The sequence below is a fragment of the Falco cherrug genome, chromosome 7 (assembly GCF_023634085.1).
Source record: "Falco cherrug isolate bFalChe1 chromosome 7, bFalChe1.pri, whole genome shotgun sequence".
Lineage (NCBI taxonomy): Eukaryota > Metazoa > Chordata > Aves > Falconiformes > Falconidae > Falco > Falco cherrug.
In genome coordinates this window covers 51,594,837-51,615,409 of record NC_073703.1, presented here as the reverse complement: position 1 = coordinate 51,615,409, position 20,573 = coordinate 51,594,837, and the positions used below count along the sequence as shown (strand labels likewise).

The window sequence follows — 20,573 nt, the reverse complement described above, 5'->3', positions numbered from 1 at the left end:
CTATAAACGGTTGGCTTTGATTGCTATAAAATTTCAGAGCTTGTGGGAGTCACAAAAACCCTGTCAGTGACTTTTTGGTGAGCTGAGCACTGACAGCTGCCCAAAAAAAGCCCTTAAAAAGAAACACAGTTCTTTCCAGAGGCAGTCTTTCAGCTTGGCATTCTTCTGACCTGCAAACATCAGCAAAAACATTAGAGAGTCAGAGCAGCTTTCCTTTGGCATCTCAACCAAAATCACACTATCTCTTTAAGATCAGCTTCTGTTCTGGAGGACAGGAGTGCAGAAAACATGGTCTGATGTTCCAAAAGGCACTGGGAGGAATCTGGAGAACTGTAGGCAGAAAGAGTCTTACTTTTTCTCCTGGTAGATTTGAGCAACGAGAGAAGAGGAAAAAATGAAGTTCATGGAGAAGTCTCTACCTAGAGCTCACCTGCAAGAGGATGGACCAGAGCTGTCTCTTTGAAACAACCTTTGCATTCAATGTCACATTGCCAGCCACATCAGCATCCTGAAGCATATCTCCCCATGTGGAAGTTTAGCTGACTTGAAGCTTGATAATGAAGGTAAGAACCTATCATAATCAAGATAATACATACTGAAATTAGTAGAAAAACTAGGACTTACTATTTAGGATGTTATCAGAAAGAGTTTAGCAGCCTCCACTCCAAAATGCATACATCACTGCTCAAAACAAAGGCGTTTCTGGGGCTGTCCAGAGACTATAAAACAAAGGGGGTAAAGTGTACATTGCTTTTGATAGAGAGCTGCACTTACACATTTGTAGGAGAGCGAAACAAAAGTCAGGAGAAACACCACAGGAACCAGCATAGAGTAGGAGAAGAAAGCAAAATACCTGACAGACAAGCAGAACACGGCTTGGAGGACAAGTCAGAAAGAGAGTTTTGGGGTGAGATCTGGGTATCTCCTTGCAAGAGACAAGGAGAGGGCACAGGTACTACCTGCTGTAGTAAATGAGAAAAGAACCTTGAATATTTTTGTAAATTGGAAAGTAACATCAAAGACTCCTAATTCTACCATCATTTTCTTTAGTATAAATAACCCAAAGGGATTTGGACTCTAAGCAGCAGAAGGTGAGGCCTAGATGTTCAACTTTCAAGTGACTAGATACACAGTAAAAGCATGTAGCCTTATTAAGACCAGCATCTCTTCCAGACAACTGGAAAACAAGTTTGGTTTACCTGTTTTAAAACGCTCAGACAGTAATCTGGGCAAGTTAGACCTTGCTTGCCTTCTTCACAAATCAGCTGAATAGCTCCTAGAAAGCATAATCCTAAAAAATACCCCCGCAGGATTAGGGGCGGGAGGGAAGCACCCTCTATTGTAATTCTTTGATTGTATCAATAAAACATCAGGAGAGAAGCAGTGACCAGCTGCTATTTTTGGAAGGCACCTAGCAAAGCTTGTCATGGTGCAGTGATGAATAATTATTGAGCCGCAAGAAATACAATTTGATCATTCTGATCTAAGATTGAGGGCAGAAAAATGGGAACAATTTTCCTCAATGACAGGTCAACAGCAGGATCCATCAACTTTCAACAACTTGGATGTATTTTGTATAAAATACATGCTAGTGAACTGGAAGAGAAGACAAGCAATACAATCACAGTATTTCAAGTGATACCATTACACAGAAAAGCAAATTTTATACAGGGAGATGATACCTTTTATTTGACTAATGGATACAGGTGGTAGAAAACAGCAAGCACCTAGGCACATGCTAACTCTCCTCTGACCTGCCTGTCTGTTTCCAATTCTGCTAGCTGATCAAATAAAAGGATAACAACAATAACACCTCCTCATGAAACTTGCCATAGTTGCATCTGTAGATGATGTTTATAACAGTACTACCAGCAACAGTAGTTACGAGGATAATTTTCAGAGGGACTTTGACCTTGATGTTTCCAAATATAAAGTAATGACTAATTACAGAGATTTATAAAAAAAACCATCCCCTCACAACGCTTCCATTGCATATGCCACTGAAACAGCCAACGCTGGTCCTAAACAGAGACTGGAACTAGAATCAGGCTCAAACTGGAAAGATCTATGAACTGTTCCAGAGCAGCAGTCCTTCTATCCCTATTACTTTCATGATACACACTACTTATACCATCACTGACTTCTTCTAACACAGGCTTTTTTAATATCACCTTACAAAAAGATGATTTTATCCACATGCCTCCACTACTACATTTTTTATTAAAATTGTATATAAATATTTAAAAAAATACAAATTTACTCCTCTACAGTCAGAAAAGCAGTTTCATGAAAGTGGTACTAAGATAGAGTTTGTCTTGTCTTGTAGACAAGAATTCAGCTTCAGCAGACATCAAAAGCTCTAGATCTTCATGGTGTGTTTTTATAGCTTGTGCTACCAACAGACAAAAGAGCACCTGAATATACTTCATATTGATGACACTTCCATTAATTCAGTTTTCTAGGGGTACAATTGTAGCAGGATTTGAGGCCAAATGCACATGCTATGGGACACAGGCAAATCACTTTGCCCTTGAAAGCAGATCTTCAATGCTGCAAGGCAGCTGTGCCTTTCCCTGAGTTTCTGTAAACATCTGAGGCACCTTTTGCAACAGCTGAGCAGAGGCAAAGTTATCTGTGTGAATGTCCCTTCCATTCAGAGACAGGGCAGAACTTCAATAGAAGCACTGCAAATTAAAAACCAGCAGGGATCTGGATAAAGACCAGAGTCCTAGAATACAGTTGGTGTCTTTTGCTTTGAGAGCTTGGCACTGTCCACTTAGATAAGCTCCACGCTGAACAAACACTTGGTCCAGCTATGTGTATTTGAATTTGTATGACATTTGGACCCAGTTCCCTAGTTTGGAGTTGTCTGTCCTATGGTAAAGTTCATTATTATCATCCTGAAATAAGCACAATCAATGCAGCCTCTTCTGAAAGGGGGGAACTGCAGTTTAGATAGTGAAAGAAGTGAAAAGCAAGAATGCTTCCTCTCTTCAACACGGGTAACTCCACTGATGGGCGGATTTTCCTCCTGGTGCGTATAACTAGAGAATTCTAACATGCCACGTGTCCTGGTTTGCAAAGCTGAAGATGTGCTGGGTAAAATATTAAAGCTCTCCATTCTTCTGCCCTCTTCCTGCTCTTTTAAGGTTATTTCAATAATCAACACATATCCTCTTAGCTAAGGGAAAACAATATAGCTAGTCACTGATTCTGGCATAGATCATCTTGCTGGAGACCCTCTCCATGCAGCCATGTGTGCAAGCAGCTGTGAACAAGTGGCTATAAGCATCAGCTCTTGAACAGTCTGTGTTGTTAAAGCCTGGGGATAAACACACAGGCCTCCAAATGATAAGCTTAAACTGTACTAACAACTGTTTGAGAAAGAGTTCATTCATCAATAACAACTATTAGCACATCCAAGTCTGACACATCTCTTTCACCATCTGTGACAACGTGTTATTTGCATTAATCCCTCATTTTCCTTGCTCCACATTCTTCTTAGCATTCATACTTCCCAACTTGCAGGAACATTTGTCTGACCCTTCCTCATAAAACAACAACCATCAACACATCTATGTAGATGAGACACCGACCATAATGAAGAACACCGCACTGATTTGATACTGCCACCTTGGGAACCAATGAACTGAGAATTGATAATGAATCACTAATGCTCAGTGATTGTATCTTGAACAGGCAGTGATTGTACAGATGGGTCATTTCTGTGTATACACAGTATTACTTTTTTTTTTTTTTTTAATCCCTACTCTATTATACACTTAAAAATATGTTCAGATAGAGAAAGTATATCAGGTGCCTTCATGAAAAATATAGGGGTTAAACCACACAAATACTATGCATCAGAAAGAATTTACCAGGACAATTGTTAAATGATAAGAAACATGCCATTACCAGTGGTTTCACAAAACAAGCATCCTATTTTCAACACTTTAGATTTAATTCATACAGAAGATGTATAGAATACCTTTAAAAGGCAAATCAAACAATTTGAATTTATCTCTGAATCAGAATCTCCAGAAGACAGCTTTGGGGTACACTAGGATTTCCCTCCTGCTAATCCATCCCTGCTCCACAAGTTATAATCACCCCTCTGCCTTTTAGTAAAGGCAAACAGATCTCTTCTCTGCAGGAAAAAAACACTTTCTCTCTCAAGTTGTCCAAGCAACACAATAAAGTTAAACTCGGAGAAAATGCATCAGCCTGTATTTAGTTTCAACTTCATGGTTTCTATTTCAGGCTTGAAAAAGTTCTTGTGTCCCTCCAGTGCATGGAGGAGCTGGTAACAGGTAGAAAACTTCCAGAATTAGGCTGAGAAAGGTCACGTATGTTTTCTGGCAGCCCAGAAAATAAGCAATATATTTCAGGCATTGAAAAAAACCACTAGAAGCAAAGTTCTAGAGAACAATTTCCAGTTTGGTGCTCCTAAAATAGATCAGCATTTGACAAGCATGAGAGACAACTCTCTTGCCATCCTCCTCCTCCTTCCACCTGCCCTGGCTGCCAGGAGAAGTGTGGCAGGAACATCAGCCTGACATTGCTTTTCTTTCCTCAGTGCAAGACATTCATCCTCTCTACCCCCTGTTGTTAAAGCCCTGAATCAGAAATCGTTGCCCCTATTAAAGGGCAGCCTACAATCTCACCTCTAAAATGTTAAATATCACAACTGTCAGAACCCATTTCAGTCAGCTGAAGCTGTTAAGAGCAAATCCCTTTAACCACTTCAAAATCAAGGGCATGTTGGCTTTATGCAAAAAGTAAATCTGCATTTTGGGAAAGTAGGTCCTGCTTCTCAAAGAATCTGCACAGATAGGGGACATTGACCAAGACACATGCCAACAGTGCCACAAGATGGCCCAAACCTCGTCCTTTAGCAACAACTGTTGAGTCCTCGGGGTTATCCAAACCTTTCTCCCTCTCCAGCCAATCAACCTTTTATATCAGTGCCTTTCACACCCAGCACACATCTCCATACTACTGTGTTCGCTTTGTACAACACCACCCATGTTGTGATGCCAGCATTCAAAACAGCACTTAAGAGATGGCAGTAGCAGGGTAAAATAGTTTCCTTGAAGCAGCGTTTTGACTACACTTTTTTTTTTTTTTAACCACAGCCACTGAGGTCCATGTGCTTGTGCTGGATTGTTTGATTTTATTTTACAGCTTCACACCACAGCTTCAGAACCTCATGTTCTCATTCAGCTGATCAGTGCTCTTACATCTTCCGTTCAGGATTTTTGTAAATATTTAAACACTATAAACAAATTCAGTAGCCAAAATGGAACATACTGGAAGTTCAAGGAAAGATTAATTAAAACTTGCCAAGCAGGGAGAACTTGAATACAGAGCGAAGGCTTTTCCCTCCCCATCCCAGCACATCTAAATGTTCACACAAGAACATCTGAAGTCCTGTTTCAACATCTGAGCAAAATGCAGTGGAGCCCATTAACCACTGTGCTGTGTAATTTCAGTACAGATTCAAACACTCCCTTTTAATTACCACAGAAGAAAGTTAACAGTGTGATCAGATTCCTTGACAATGTCCACCCAACACTTCCTTTGTGGTTTATAGTTAACTGGCAAAGCTGATACCACTGCTAGGGAAAAAATTCAAGCAATTTAAGAAAAGGACTCAGGACTGAAATGTCTTTGCAGAACTACAATCTGCAAGTGCTGGGCTGCCTGACAAACTGGCTTTTTGTGGCACTCTTGCTGCAACTCAGCCACGTGGCGAGTGACAGCTCAGCTGGGACTCAGAAGCCCCACACTGTTGCAGGGACTTGGACAAAGGGGCCAAGGAGCTTGGTTTATGCAGGGAAGCTTCCCAGCAAAGAGGGCTACTCTGCCAGGCAGACTGCATCTCTGCCACATGTCCCACTGATACCCACTCTACTCCTGCAAGACCTCTGCACCTTTTCTGGCCTTACTTCCTACCTGATTTCTGCTCCCTTCCCATGTGACCCCCGCACGGCAAAGCCAAGAACACGTGAATACTTCCCTTGTATAAGAGCACTTTACAGACAAAGGTATTATCTTCGTCATGAGAGCGTGTCACCAGCATGCCTTTTTGTGCATCAGCTGACAACAGTCTGTGGAGGAGCATAAACATAGCTGCATAAAGTCTTTAAATTCTCTAGAAACACTTCTGAAGAGTATTATTTACACAATGCAAGACAAAAATAATAATGGATTACTACTTACCTTCTAAAATTAAATTCCTGAATTATATTCCCAAACTTTGTACCACATTTGCTACATTTAGAAAGAAGTGAAAGAAGCCCTAAATATCACAATTCTTTTATCCCCTTTCCTTCCATGTTCTATTGTTTCACTGATTTAGAAGTTTACTAAAACATGCTGAGGAGCAACGAATGCAGAAGACCATTGGGGTAACTGTGAACCCACCATTTCATGTGTTGCATTTGCTCTCCCATACAGCCTATGTACTTAAGTGAGACAGCAAATATTTCACCAGTTAAGCAAGTAATTTCTTTCATACAGTCTCCAGGTCCACCCAGGAACCCCCATGCTAACAACTTCTAACATCACATTGCCAGTATCTCAATCATTCTAGGCTTAAAAAAACACCTTTAAGAACCCAAGCATTTTCATGCACTAATGAATGTTAAATAACCACAGAACTATCTAATTTAGCCTATTTCCCATTTAACAGCTTGATGTCCTTCAATTAACGTCAGCAATCTACATTGGAAACGATCTATGAACTCTGAATTTTAAGTGATCCAGGGAAACAGAGCTTCTAGTCTATCTGCATGAATGTTACTAACATCCAGAGTAGCTCTAATGGTTCATCAAGTGCTTATTACTAGTTAGACTGAAGTAGTTGAAGCAGGTGGCTGGGTCAAAGATGAAAAAACAGCATAGCTTGTACCTCACACCACTACTTCATTCCCAGAAAACACCGTGTTTAGATCAGCCAGTCCCAGCTGCGTTCCCTGACTTACCCCCTCATCCCCCCATCAGTCCTACTGAACCAGGTTCAGCTGTCATTTCTCTTAAATCTCATTTCATTTTCTTTAGGAGCACACTTCCTTCACACACTCACTATGAATGAGAACAGGTTTATTTCAGCTTTTCTCTTCTCATCCACTCTAAGTCTCCCCAAAAATACTTTTCCCAGAGATGTTGTAGCCATGGATATATAGACAACCCTGCTCTCAAGCACAAGCAGAGCTGTCTCTCCAAAACTCTGCTTGCCTTTGCTAAACTTTCTCTCTCTCTGGAAATACTCTGTCCCAGCAACAGAATGACATGCTTAGCATAAACTGCACTTCTGCTGCGTTTTCCCAAGTAGTGGATACACAGTCATCTGGCTGGTGGGCCCTAAGATCTGCCTACCCTGCCCATCCAACCCACAGCAGGAGCTCAGGTACAGGTCTAAAGTGGACTGCCACCCTCCAACAACTAGAAACATCTTTTCTCCCAGCACCGCCACAATCAGGAACTTAGGAAGGTGAGACAGACAGACCTAGCGAGACATCATAAAGGGCAAAAAGGACAGGTCTGGAGCTGGGGGTTGTCCTGACATCAATATAGGTCTTCAGGGGTATTCCCAAAACTGGAATCCAGCCCCTACTGCTGTAGAGACTAGACCACTCTGCTTAAAATGTTGATACCTCAGCAAGAGTCTCTAGCGTCCATGTAATCCTAGAGTGAAGCTGTTAGGGCTGCTTTGGGCTCAGTTCAGAGCTGATCACAGCCTCTTACTCTTGTAACTGCACAACCTCCACTACCTCAGAGAAGAGCACACTCCTGCTTAGTGTTCTGGGTATCTGTCCTCCAACACCTGACAAACCAGCCAGAACAAGGGCAGTCACAGAACTAAGTGCCAACACTCATTTCCAAAAGGAAGAGAAAAGAAGTAACACCAAGTCCAATAGCTAGTTCAGAGCAACTAAGGGGATACAGTTGAATTAACAAACATCAGTACCTGCTGACACAGGGCAAAAGCAGCAATTTTTCTATGACAATTGCTTTTGTGTCAGGGCAAAAAATGCAAGCCAGGCACAAATGCTAGGCTGCTGAGAGGGGGTGAAGAGGGATGAGAGGGAAGAGAATTTTACCAAAGGGACACATGGCTGGAAGACTTGGACACAAACACAAGCATGAAAGCTTGGTGAACAACCTCCAGTCATTCACATGCCACTTTGAAGAACTGCATACTTAGCACAGTTATTCTTCTTTACCAAGAGTGCCAGCCTAGGAAAGTTGGTTTGGGCAGTCAGGTAGGAGATACAGAGCTTGCTCTACAGCAAAGATCACCTGTGATCAGTTACAGCTGCAGCAAGGACAAAACCTTTCAAACTTGACTGGAAAAGCCATTTCGAGTTTGCACATTGCTTGTCATTTAAACCAGTGTACGTTCTCATTGTACATGGATCCTTCTTCAAGGGTGCTTTGAAAGGCCTGTAGTCCCTTCTCAGCTGCACATGGGGAGAGACAGAGCAGAGCTCCAGAGAGGACACATACTGAGCACAGCAGCATGAGTCTACCTAAGGCTAGCCCCAAGGAAAACCCTGAGGACAAGGGAATAGTTAAGGCTCTCCTTCAGACTTCTGCATGTAACCCTTCCCACGGGCCCCCAGCCTGTGGGACACCATCCCATTAGTAAGTTACCTACTCTTTTCTTCAACCTGAGTAGAGGAAAACAACTTCCACAGGTAAACTCCACATCAACAAATTAGGAAAGAGAATGGCTCATAAAGCTCACCTGACCTGATTATTACCCTTGTATCAATCAGCCTCTGCCAGAAAGTGAACAGATGAAGTTACTGACCACTCAGATGTAACCTGCTTAGTACTATGCCACAGGCCGATACATGTATTTTTTTAAAAAAATCAATTATATACTCTATCAAAATGCATCCATTAAAGAGACAAAGAATCTAATTATCAGGAGATACCAACAGTTACTGAAAAATCATAACACAGGGAGAAGCTGCCTCTGTACCAAATTCCATTCAGTATTCTCACCAATGATTTAGCAGAAGACAAAACCAGTACCACTAAAGATAGCGGACTGGTAAATAATACCACAGACAAGGCAGAGAGTGAGTGATCTGGGCCTGTCAGAGTGCACAGCCGTCCCAAACAGGAGGTGCAGTCATTCAACAAAATGGAAAGGCAGATACCTTCACTCACACCATGCAGGTCACATCAGGTGTGGACAAGGACTTAGAAGTCAGAATATACAGGCACTTAACACTCGTTTCTAGTGTCACTCTAGGACCAAAAGGGATTGCTCTTTTGATCTACAAACTGGCATCAAGAAGATTTACCTCTCATGAGGCAATGGTGTTTATTGTGGTTTACAGACTCCTTAGGGCACTTGAGAAAGCAAATGAAGAAAGGGAAAGCTGTATACCACTTCTAAGAGATTTGTAAAAGTTATTTAAGAAAAGCCAGCTCTTAGGAGTTGGCTTAAATTTCCTTTGCACCTGTCTGTACCTTCACCAAAAAAATTTTAAGGGTTTGCAGATAAAAAAATTTATGGAAAACTCCGAACATATGGCATTGGCATGCTCAATAGCGAGACTCCGCACGTGGTTGAGGTGTCTGGATTTTACAAAGCAATACAGCAACACTGGAAAGGTACAGAAAGCCACAAAAACTACTCCCAAGAGAAAAAGTATCTTACACTATGAATCTCAAAGGGCTCAGCTGGCTTCATTTCTTAAAAATAATGTGAGGGGTAAGACAATTACAACACACAAATCCCCTCACAGGGAGGAACTACTGGTTATGAGAGGCCTCTTTAATCTAGCACAGAAAACCTAACAAACCAGTTGTTGGAACCTAAAGGCAAACTGAAAGCAAGGCACCTTTCCCTCCCACACACTCCTTTCTAGTTTGTTTTTAATTAAAAAGCACCAGCAGTAGTGGATCTTCCTATCTTCAGATCAAGTCTGGCTGCTCTTTCTTACTGTTGCACCTAAGTTAATTGTGTATTATTAGTACATACAACTTGAGACTCTCTCAAATGCCTAGAATATACAGGAAATCAAACTAGATGGATTTGTCTTTATATTAAGGATATGAAACTCCAGGCTTCATCAGGTCACCAAGTTCACAAGAAGGCTGAGGGAACACATGAGAATGGGGGAGAAACATGGGGATTCAGGAGTTTCAGCTGCCCTCAGAATTAATGGCAAATGAATTTTAAAAAAAAACCAAAAACAAAACTTACAAATTACAGTTAGGATGCTTTTTACATTTCTTGTCAAGATTTCAACTTTTTTTTTTTTCAGAACATAAGAGACTGAAGTTGTAACAAAAGTTAAACTCTCTCTGATCACTTGGATTTACAAACTGTCCTCATTAGATATATTTTTTTTAGTTCACTTCTTCCACAATGACAGAATATGTATATACAGCATTCAGTGTAAAAATGAAACTCGGGGTTAGAGAAACCACAGAGTGGAAAAGACTTTGGAAAACACACACAGTTTAGGTGAGACAGTCTAGCTGCTGCAAGTAATATGAGACACAGCTCACAGGAGAGTTTGGGGTTGGGGTATTATTTTCTATGAGGATTTTGTCAATAAATGGGACAAGAGATGGCTGGGGATTGGAAAAGGGATTGTTTGGTACTCCTCAGGCACTGGTTTGAAGGAGGCAGACACGGGAAGATGTTCCTAAGGGTTAGGACATTAAATTGGACAGTTTAAATTCTGAGTAAAAACTACTATTCAGACTTCTGAAAAAGCCACTGAGTTAATCCTGTGGTATTAAAATTATTCAGTGATTGTGAAAAGAAATCCAAAGGAACACTATGCACCAGAAGAGCCTTTTCTTTCTCAGTAAGCTACATTATCTGGGCACTGGATATAACCCTGCCCCCATAACAAACTGCCTGAGACACAGATGGTAATCATGTCTGGGCAGTATCAAAATCCCAAAGCTGAAAAACAAAAACCAAAACCCCAAAGGCTTTGCTTTCTCTGCTTACTTCAATAGGAAATGAGTAAAACAAACCACTCCCTTGTGCAAATCCTCATCCTCCTAGCCTGTTACACATACCTGCTCTCACAGACACTCAACTCGGGCAAAGGCTAACAAGAGGTTTGTCCCAGACAAGCCTTTTTCTTACAATTTGCATCTTTATTCTAATTGCTGTGATACAACAGCATCAACTTCTAATCATCTGCCTTAATACATGCACGTGCTTCATGTGGACACCACAGCCAAAATTCAGAGCAGGTCACAGACATGTAAAGCTTGTTCATGCTGCATATGTGAAGATCTGTCTGAACAGCTGTTCTGTTATCCGCCATAACTGGTTTGCAGGTCAAGGCAAGTCACTGCATGCATCGGCCCAGGCCATCCAACACCAATATATGTTCACCAAACCTCAAGTCTGTTCTCAAAGTCCCCTACGAACACTGAGCGGAATTCCTCCTGTTTCCTCTTCCCATTATATTAGCACAGTTTTTAGGCCAAAGCAAGATTTAATGTGGTCTAAGTGATCTGACACTCCATGGTAGTGTAGGAATGTCAGGGATAACAGCATACCATTTCTGCCTCCAGCAGACAGTAGTACAACCCTGAGGGAACACACAACAACTTTAAACACATCAGCAACTTCATGCCAGAGTAATAAAGACTGAAGTAAAGCACCAAGACACTGGTTTTTCTTTGTCTGAATACATATATTGCATAGGTGATTTTTTTTTTTTGGCACCATACAGACCAGACCATGCATTTTGCTTTTCCTTTACAGAAACAACAAAACACGTTGATTTCTTGGAGACAAGAGAAACAGGTCTTACTCCAAAGAGCTCATGTCAGATGGGGCATTTAAAACCATTCAAATCACAGTGAGATGAGACTCTGCAGGTAAATTCAGCAATATGCTTTCCAGAGCAAGGGTCTCTCCCTTTGGTTTTACTTGCTAAGCCTTATCCCGGCTTACATCTGCCAGTCTACCTCCTGAACATCACATTAGTCTTCACAAACAAGCAATATAGCCAGGACAACCCCAGCTTACTCTCGGTTTCTCCCTTTCAATCATCGTAAGATTTTCTGACTGCAGAGAGCAAGTTAACTGCTACAGAAAACTTTAAATAAATTCCCCACAAAACAAAACAAAAAAACCCCAAAAAAACAAAACAAAACCAGACCTTTAACCTGAGAGATGCAGACTTCAATCTGTTTGCTGGATGGTGGGCCTATTGCTTCATTGCTAATTTAAAGACTCTTCTGCAGCTTCAGCATGTCCAAATCTCTTGCCACTGCTTATCCTTGTGATTCAATTCTCTGACTGACTGTCTCCAGTACCCTAGCATTTTGTGGAAAGCTTTCTCTTACAACTCTGACCCAAGAATGAGCAGTCATGAGCAGTCACTCAGGCAATCAGTCTTTTTCTAGCTGCAGGCTATCTTCTATCTTTCCAGAGCTGGTAGAATACCTCACCAATACCGCATATTACTGTTAAATCATCAGCTATACCGATGGTTTTACCTGTGAAATCACAGGTTAGATTTTATACCATTTTCTTAAGGCATTTATGTAGCAACAACCAACAAAAATTCTATGAAAAAATAATATACCCTCCGCATTACTTCTCTTTATTCATGGTTCAGACAGGGATCATTAGTTTCAAGAAAAAAATCAGTGGAAACAAGGCAAAGCCTCTAGTAAATGTTTTGATGTAAAACCACCCCAATCCCCACTCCCTATAACCAAAAGCCGCATCTTAAAACATGGAATAGATGAATGTGTTTGAAAGTTCATGGTGCAAAACAGAGGGGGATGGCAAAACCTCCTCAGATTAGTCAAAAATACAGCCATCCCACTCTACGTGTGAACACAGTCATCTCCCTTCCCCTTTTCCTCTCTGCTTCCATCCATTCTGCAACAAAATCAATATATAAAGAACAGCAGCAGCAGCTTTATGATAGGCAATCATCCTTTTTGACATCAGTTTGTGATAAGATCGTTGATTCTCCATCTTTAAATTACATCATAGCTGTGTAAAATATGCAGTGATATCCAAAATGTGAAATCTTCACATCCGCTGTCGATACCTCAGCAAGATCCAGACTGCTGCCACAGCAAGCGCCAGGCCTGGCACAAGAATGGTGGCTAGAGGAAGCCCACCTGATTCTCCATCGCCTTGATGACCCACAGGGCCATTTTGTGGCTGCAACTACAAGAAAAAAAGAAGTATTTGTGTCAGAGCCTATCACAGGAAAGCCCCCAGTTCTCTGTCAGGTTCAAGGGATTTGTAAAAGATGTGCGAGACAGTTTCTCCAGGTACCTGTACACTCCACAGAACAGAAAGGACAGTTAGAACGGCTTTGGATGGACTCAGCTTTACCGCAGAGTACCCAGTTGCTACCAGGCACCCTCATGTTTCTCTGTCACTTTGTAAACCAGGACTCTTAACAGCAGAAGCAATGACACACACATCAGTCATCCCTTGACGCACTTCCCACCACACCATTTCCTAGTGTCTTTACCAGGAAAAGGGCATCACTAATTATCTCCAATTTTCTTACCTGCCCTGTACACTGGTCCAGATTTACTCCTTTACTAAGGGAGTATAAAAGGGGCCTCAAACCCACCTCTCCTCACCAGCATGCTTCAGGCTGATCAGTATTTCCTTTGTCAACTTCAATGCTATCCCGGGATGTTCAAATTACAATGGATTATGGATTCCTCTCTTTCTATATCCAAAATGGTCCAGTATATTTAAGCTATAGCAGACAACATGTCACAGAATCATACAACAATTTAGGTTGGAAAAGACCTTTAAGATCATACAGTCCAATCATTAGCCCAGCACTGCCAAGTTCACCACTAAACCATGCCCTTAAGTGCCACACCGACACATCTTTTAAATGCCTCCAGGGATGGTGACTCAACCACTCCCCTGGGCAGCCTGTTTCAGTGTTTGACAACCCCTTCTGTGTAGAAATTTTTCCTAATACCTAATCTAAAGCTCCTCTGGTGCATCTTAAGGCCATCCTATTGCCTGTTACTTGGGAGAAGAGACTGATCCCCACCTTGCTACAGCCTCCTTTCAGGTAGTTGTAGAGAGCAGTACAGTCGCCCCTCAGCCTTCTTTTCTCCAGGCTAAACAACCCCAGTTCCCTCAGCTGCTGCTCATATGACTTCTGCTCCAGACCCTTCACCAGCTTTATTGTTCTTCTTGGGACACACTCCAGCACCTCAATGTCTTTCTTGTAGTGGTGGGTTGCACACACATCTCAACACTAACACGAGTGATGACCTCTGAAGCAACAGGGGAGTTTTGTCTCGAGTAAGATTCTAGCCTCTGAAACAAAATTGGAGAACCTGAGATTCTGTCTTCACAAACAAACCTTTGCCTCACAAGGGAGATCTGTGAGAAAACACAATACACTCCAACAAAACAAAGACCTAGGGACTTCTTCAAACTCACCCCTTCTCTGATACTGTTACAAACAGTTAATGCATGGATGATTACACCTGTGGTCAACTAGACAAGGCCATAGTTCAAACAAAACCTTTATCTATTATTCACAACGAACACCTGGACATGGTATTTTTCTGCCTCATGAAACAGAGAATTATCAATCATAAAAACCAGTCTAAACTGAGACAGAAATAATCCTAAGAAACAGGTAAAACATACCCTGCGCTGAATTTTCAGAGACACGTCACAGCCTGCATTCTTGAACAGTTCCACAGCATCCTTGTGCCGCAAATTCTTCAAGTCTCTGCCGTTGACCTAGTAAAAAAGGAAAAGGAGAATCAGTTGCTGAAGGGCAAAAAGCAGATTTTTTGATGATGCAAGCTAACATAGGAAGGAGATAAGAAACTTCCTCTTTCACAAAATTCTGCATTTGGGGCATGATACTAAAATCAGCAAGATCCATATTCATCCATTCATATTATAGATGTATTTTTATATGTTGAGAGATAGCATGAGAAACTCCAAGCCAAAACACAGAGGTACTGAAAAAAACTACCTAGAAGCAAAACCAGAATATAAGACGACAGTTGCGTCATTAGCAATTTCTTATGTTGTTGCTTTACTGGAAACAAATCAAAGGTATAATTCTCACAGCTAATGAAATTGAAAGAGCAGCCACAGCAAAATTATTATTATGAGTTTCTTTCCCACACTGTTCCCTCTACTGGTCTATCTTTGAAACCTTTCTGTTTGAAAGATTGGTGTAAACATACATTTAAAAGCATACTGATGTAACAAAATAAAGACTTACATATATATATATAGGCATCTACTTTGAAAGTGTTAGGATTTTTTGTAATTTAATATCTTAGGATAGAAGGTTTTATAACCTACTTGATTTCATTCACTAACTGATGATATTCATCCTAATTTTTCTTTTTCAACCCCATTACCCCTGATTGTATGCCCTGAGATCACATCCAATGCCTCCCTTCTCTTGATATTTAGACTCCCCAAACAGAAGTATGTAACTATTAAACTGCCAAGAAAAGATCGGATAATGTTCTCCATTTAACTTGGTATCGTTTTCTGGATCAATAATAGGCTCCAACTACTGCAAGGCACTTTATAGAGGCTAAAAAGATTACATGTGTAACATAATAAGCAAGTATAAAATAAAATTAAAAGATCATGTATCACACTAGGAGACATAACTTCACTCACGAATTTGTAAAGCATATTGTCTTTTATGATTGCCAACTGTCTAAAGAATCAGTGGGACTGAACCTCAATCACTTTAAAAATTCTTTCTAAAAGGAGAAGCAGCCTCTATTATTCCCAGTATGCTGAAATGAAGAGTTTTATGACCTTCAGAAGTTTTAGAGCCTAAAAATCCCCCTGAGCAAAAGAATCAGCAGTAATCACAGCCTATCAGTCAAAAAATGGAAACTTAGAGGTAGAAAACCTGGAAGTTTATTTCCACATGTGTAAATGATGATTCACTGTGAGCAAGAGAAGAAACAGTGGATTCTAAAACCTGGAAGTTTATTTCCATGTGTGTAAATGACGATCCGTTGTGAGCAAGAGAGGGACCAACGGATTCTAAAACCTTAGGCAGGAAAGTCGCAGAGGAAATACAGACACATCACCAAGGAGTGCTTCTGAGACAGATCAAGAAGGCAGAAGAGATGGGTCCACGTGTAGAGGCACTCATCTCCTTAGTGCTCAAAGCTCTCCCCAAAGCACCAAATTAGCTCCTTCATGGAATTTGCTCAGCATCATCTAACTGCATGCATCACATGCCTCCTCTCTGTGCACTGCAATGGCAAACCCGCATCACATCACTGATCACAGCGTTTCAAGAACACATAGGGTGACAGAAGAAAAGGCTTACCGCTAAAATTTTATCTCCTTCTTGTAACCGGCCATCAAGGTAAGCTGCCCCATCCTTTTTGATCCAGCTGACATAGATGCTGCTGTCATTGGAAATGTACGGCTTATCTGTCCCACCAACAATGTTGAAGCCCAGGCCTAAGGTAAGCCAAAGAGAAAGCTGATGAGAAAAAGCTCAAAGCTTCACACTTCCTTGCTGTTGTTGGGGACTGTACCTTCCCACATTGTCTTATTTTCTCTACGATACTAAAACTCCCAGCACACAAATCTGCATCATCCTTTCCAGCCATCACTGTCTAGCAAAGTTATTCTCATGAAACTGGTCTTGAAAGCAGAGAAGAGACACTGAATGCCTGAGGGCCCACATGCTTTATTCCATAAAGCATCCATGAGCCATTTTCAGGTGGGCGTTGGGAAATGCATTTCTAAGACGACAACTGAGCCCTCAGCAGGAATGGAATATGTCTCTTCAGCACAGCATGAAAGCAAAGCATTCTCCATTTCACAGGAGGCTACAGTAAATCATTACCTTTGAGCAACAAGAAATCATGCCCAACAAGCATTTCATGATCTGGGAAACAGAGTTAGGAAAGGCAAGGAGCATTAGACCCTGTCTACAGATGAGGAGACGGGCAAGCAGAGCTGTGCTACCAGCTCGAGGGCACCTAGAACTCAGAAGGCTCCCCTTCCACATCTCAGGAGTTGAAACTGGCACCTCAAAAGAATAAGGTTAGCTTAGATGCAACTACTTCAAATTGTATGTAATCACTTTGTCCTGTTTCAGGAATTTAAAACACGTCAGGAAATAAAGACAAAGTTCTCAGATTTAAAGCAAAACAAAATGGAACACACATACATTAAACAAAACTGATGTTCACTTTGTATTTTTGTTATGTTTCCTATTGTTCTTTAAAGTAAGCTTTGATTACAGATCTCTAGCTGGAACCAGCTGCTGGATGAAAGTGCAGTTAAAGATTAAGACTTCTTGTTTCACAGAAATCCCGAAGAACAAACTGAATTCAAAATCTGAAAAACGACAGGTTACAAAAGCACATTGCCCATGCACATGCAGCTAAGTTTCTCTGTAAATAATAAGTGACAAGGGTTGAGAAAGATTCCCTAAGAAGAGGCTTGCAATGAAAAAAGAGAAGTTGAGGGGGAAAAAAAATATATACAACCAAAGTAAATGGAAGAAGAAAAAACTTCTTTTTTTCCTGACATAAATTAGTCAGCCAAGACCTATTGTCAAGATCAGCTGAAGGCAAATTCTCCCCACATTCAGCCAGGCTGATTTATTTATTTTCTCTTTCTTTTCTACTTCCTCTCAAAGTTAGGATTAGAAAGTTTGAGAAGCAGAGTTGCAAATGAAAATAAAATCGCCTTGTGCCTGCTGGGAAGCAGCATTTTAAATCAGTCATAGGAGATCAAAGGATGTATCAGATGAGTCACGCTATTTTAAGTGTGCATCTACAGCTGTGAAGTAAGGAAATATTAACGGCAAACTTGCTACACCTTTTTTCTTTTTTCTCCCCTTCCTGGCAGCTTCAGAGAAACAAGGAAGAAAACGGAAGCAGCAGCAGACTGAAGAAACACTGACATTTCAGCTATTCTATATCTATCCCAAGAAGGGACAGTTGTGCACAATAACACACCATTCAATAGGAATTAAAAAAAATAAATCCACAATCCTAAAAATTATTTGTCATGAAGCTAATGACCTGAGAACATGGAGAATGAATACTACAGAAAGTACAAGGTTTAATCACTTTTAAAAAGCCAGAAAGAAGGAATCAGGAGTTTCAGAACACACTGATTCTCTACATATAAAGAAAAAAACCCAAATATATATGAAAGAAGTATACATTTTACAAGTTTTCATTCATGATTGGAAAAATGATTAAGTGTCTCAGTTTTCATCAGCAGAGGCAATATTAGATAGGAGCAGATATTTGTGACAAAAAGAGGCAGCAGTTCATGCCCGACCAATTTAAGTATTCACAGGGCTTCTTCACTCTGTCTTTCCTTTCCAGCACTTAAAACTTTCACTCTGACTAAAAATATCTTCCCTATCTTTCCTTGAGCTCTCTGCTATTCTCCTCTTTCCAGTTCATGCAGCCATAGAGACACAGCATAACCGCGAGAAAAGGAGCAAGGGGAAGAAGACGGCACATGGCGCTGCATCTCTTGTCTACAAGGGACCAGAAGTGGAACTGCAAAGCTTTAAAAGCAGGTGCTGGGCTAAACTTCTGACCTTCCCTGAGGCTGCAGACCTCCCTATGCCTCATCTACCCCCCTCCCCGAAACTTCAAAAAGTTCCTCCAAAAGACATTTTTAAAAAAAAAAATGATTGGCAGGATTAGGAAAAGAGAAAATTAATAATGTTACAAATTGAACCAATGAAGTTACTTAGTTTTCCATAAAACCACATTTTTCTGCCTAATTTCAGCCTAGTATCTCAGAAGGAAATTTGAGAGACATACACACAGTTTTGTCACTGTAAATGCATTCCCCCCGTTGGCAAACTTTTGCCAGAGATGTTTAGCAGACGACCCGTTTTAAGAAGTTGCAGTCAGAACTCCAATTACAGAGATTACGGGATCACACTGTGATTTACAGAAAACAGTGCTTTTTTCCTTCCACAGAAATAAATAATTGTTCACATGGCAGGACCTTCAAATCAAGTGACGTAGTTAGAAACCTAACTCTAAAAGTACACAGCCCACCTTAACGATGGGACAAATGCTGCTTATGGTAACAAGATTTAAACTGCCTTGGCTGCATTCAAGACCTGTCAACACTGCCCTTTCAACATCCGCTTCTACCTCCCTCACAATTTTAGGTTCCCAAAAGTATAGAAACAGCTTTCCCATAAAAACTGGCTTTCTTTAGCAAATACTTTTCACTGACAAGCATGGCTTCATTAGCTCGAGCTTGTGGTTGTGCAGGCAGGGCTAAGCAGCTTTCAGACCAGTGGCCGCTTTTAGGCAAGGGTGGCAGAGGGCTGCCTGCTGGGCTCACCCTTTCGGTTGTGATCGCTGGCACAAGGGCCAGGACAGACCCCAGCCCTGCACAGGAACTACCATCACCCCGGAGAAAGAAAAACGGTACACACACCAACAGTGTGGGTGCTGCGGGTTCCTGCAGGGCCCATGGAGCCAAGGGTTCCTGGGGGGCCCGTGGACCCAAGGCCGACTGGCAGCCGCACCCGGCAGCTGTACAGGCAGAAGGGCTGCCACGTTTTCTTTCGTGCTTGTTTTAATTAAAGAGAAGGCCTCGTGCACCAAAGTTCAGCTCCAGCTCCAAAACCTCGCTGGAGCCTGCGGTTCTTTGGAGCCAGGATTTTCCTCCAGAGCTGTAGATTTGGTGCTAACTTGCTGCGCTTCTGAAAGCGTGATTGGAATGGCATCAGAAATTCTGTAAGAATACAAGGGTGGACAGGTGTCTGCAGACTTCCACGAGCGCACATGCTGCTGTGACCGGGAAAGCGAAGCCAAAATAACACCACAGGGGCTGCCCTGCTCCCTCTCCCTCCCAGCCTGCACTCCCGCCACCCCGAAGCCCCTGACGCTGCCCCCAACAACTAGCACGAAGCTGACGGTACAGGGCACGGTCACTTTGAACCAATATCTTTCAAAACGCTCCCTAACGCTGGGTAACCCACACGGCTGAGGGCTGAGCACCTGCCACCTCACTGGAAAGCAGGAGATGGCAGCTCCGGGAAAGCCAAGAGCGAGCCGGCCCACCCCAGACACCGGCCGCTGCCGCTGCTCGTACCGGGGACAAAGCCGGGCCCAGCCGGCTCCCCTCACGCGGGACACGGGCTTTCCCCGCCACGGGCCACCGCCAAGGGCACGCCGTGGCCGGGAACCCCAGGGTTACCGCACCAGTGCCTGGGAGCGGGCACGGCCAGGACCGTCACGCCGCTGCCCAAGCGCCGCCGAGCCCCCCGGCCAGCCCCCACCATCGGGGCCGCGCAGGCCTCGGCGCGGCGGCCCCGGCCCGGAAGGGGCCAAGGGCCCGGCGCCGGGCGGCCGCCCCCGGCCTACCTGAGGGTCGGCGAGTGAGGCTGATGACCTGCTCGGAAAAGCCGCCGCCCGCCACGCTGCCGTTCATGCTGCGGCCTGAAGGTGAAGTCGGCTCCTGGGGCAGCCGCTGTCGTTTCCCCGGCTGCCACCGCCGCAGGGCCGTGCCGCGGAGCGCTGGGAGTTGTAGTCCGCGCCCGGCCGCGCCGCCCGGGGAG

At 42.6% G+C, this 20,573-nt stretch overlaps 1 protein-coding gene across 1 annotated transcript; it reads right to left on the bottom strand.

The window, feature by feature from the left end:
* Positions 1–11,650: 11,650 nt before the first annotated feature.
* Positions 11,651–20,513, bottom strand: SYNJ2BP (synaptojanin 2 binding protein). The gene is made up of 4 exons (XM_055717237.1): positions 20,380–20,513; positions 16,335–16,471; positions 14,660–14,755; positions 11,651–13,189 (listed from the first exon to the last, which is right to left on the bottom strand). Exons 1-4 carry the CDS (start codon positions 20,444–20,446, stop codon positions 13,049–13,051), a joined length of 441 nt encoding a protein of 146 aa, XP_055573212.1. The 5' UTR covers positions 20,447–20,513; the 3' UTR covers positions 11,651–13,048.
* Positions 20,514–20,573: the final 60 nt, after the last annotated feature.

Coding starts and splice junctions, on each gene's coding strand:
- SYNJ2BP (XM_055717237.1), bottom strand. CDS start 20,446: ATGAACGGCAGCGTGGCGGGCGGCGGCTTTTCCGAGCAGGTCATCAGC. Junction 16,472..20,379: donor CCTCACTCGCCGACCCTCAG/GTAGGCCGGGGG, acceptor GGCTTACCTTAG/GCCTGGGCTTCAACATTGTT. Junction 13,190..14,659: donor CTCTGAAAATTCAGCGCAGG/GTATGTTTTACC, acceptor TTTTTCTTGTAG/TTGCAGCCACAAAATGGCCC.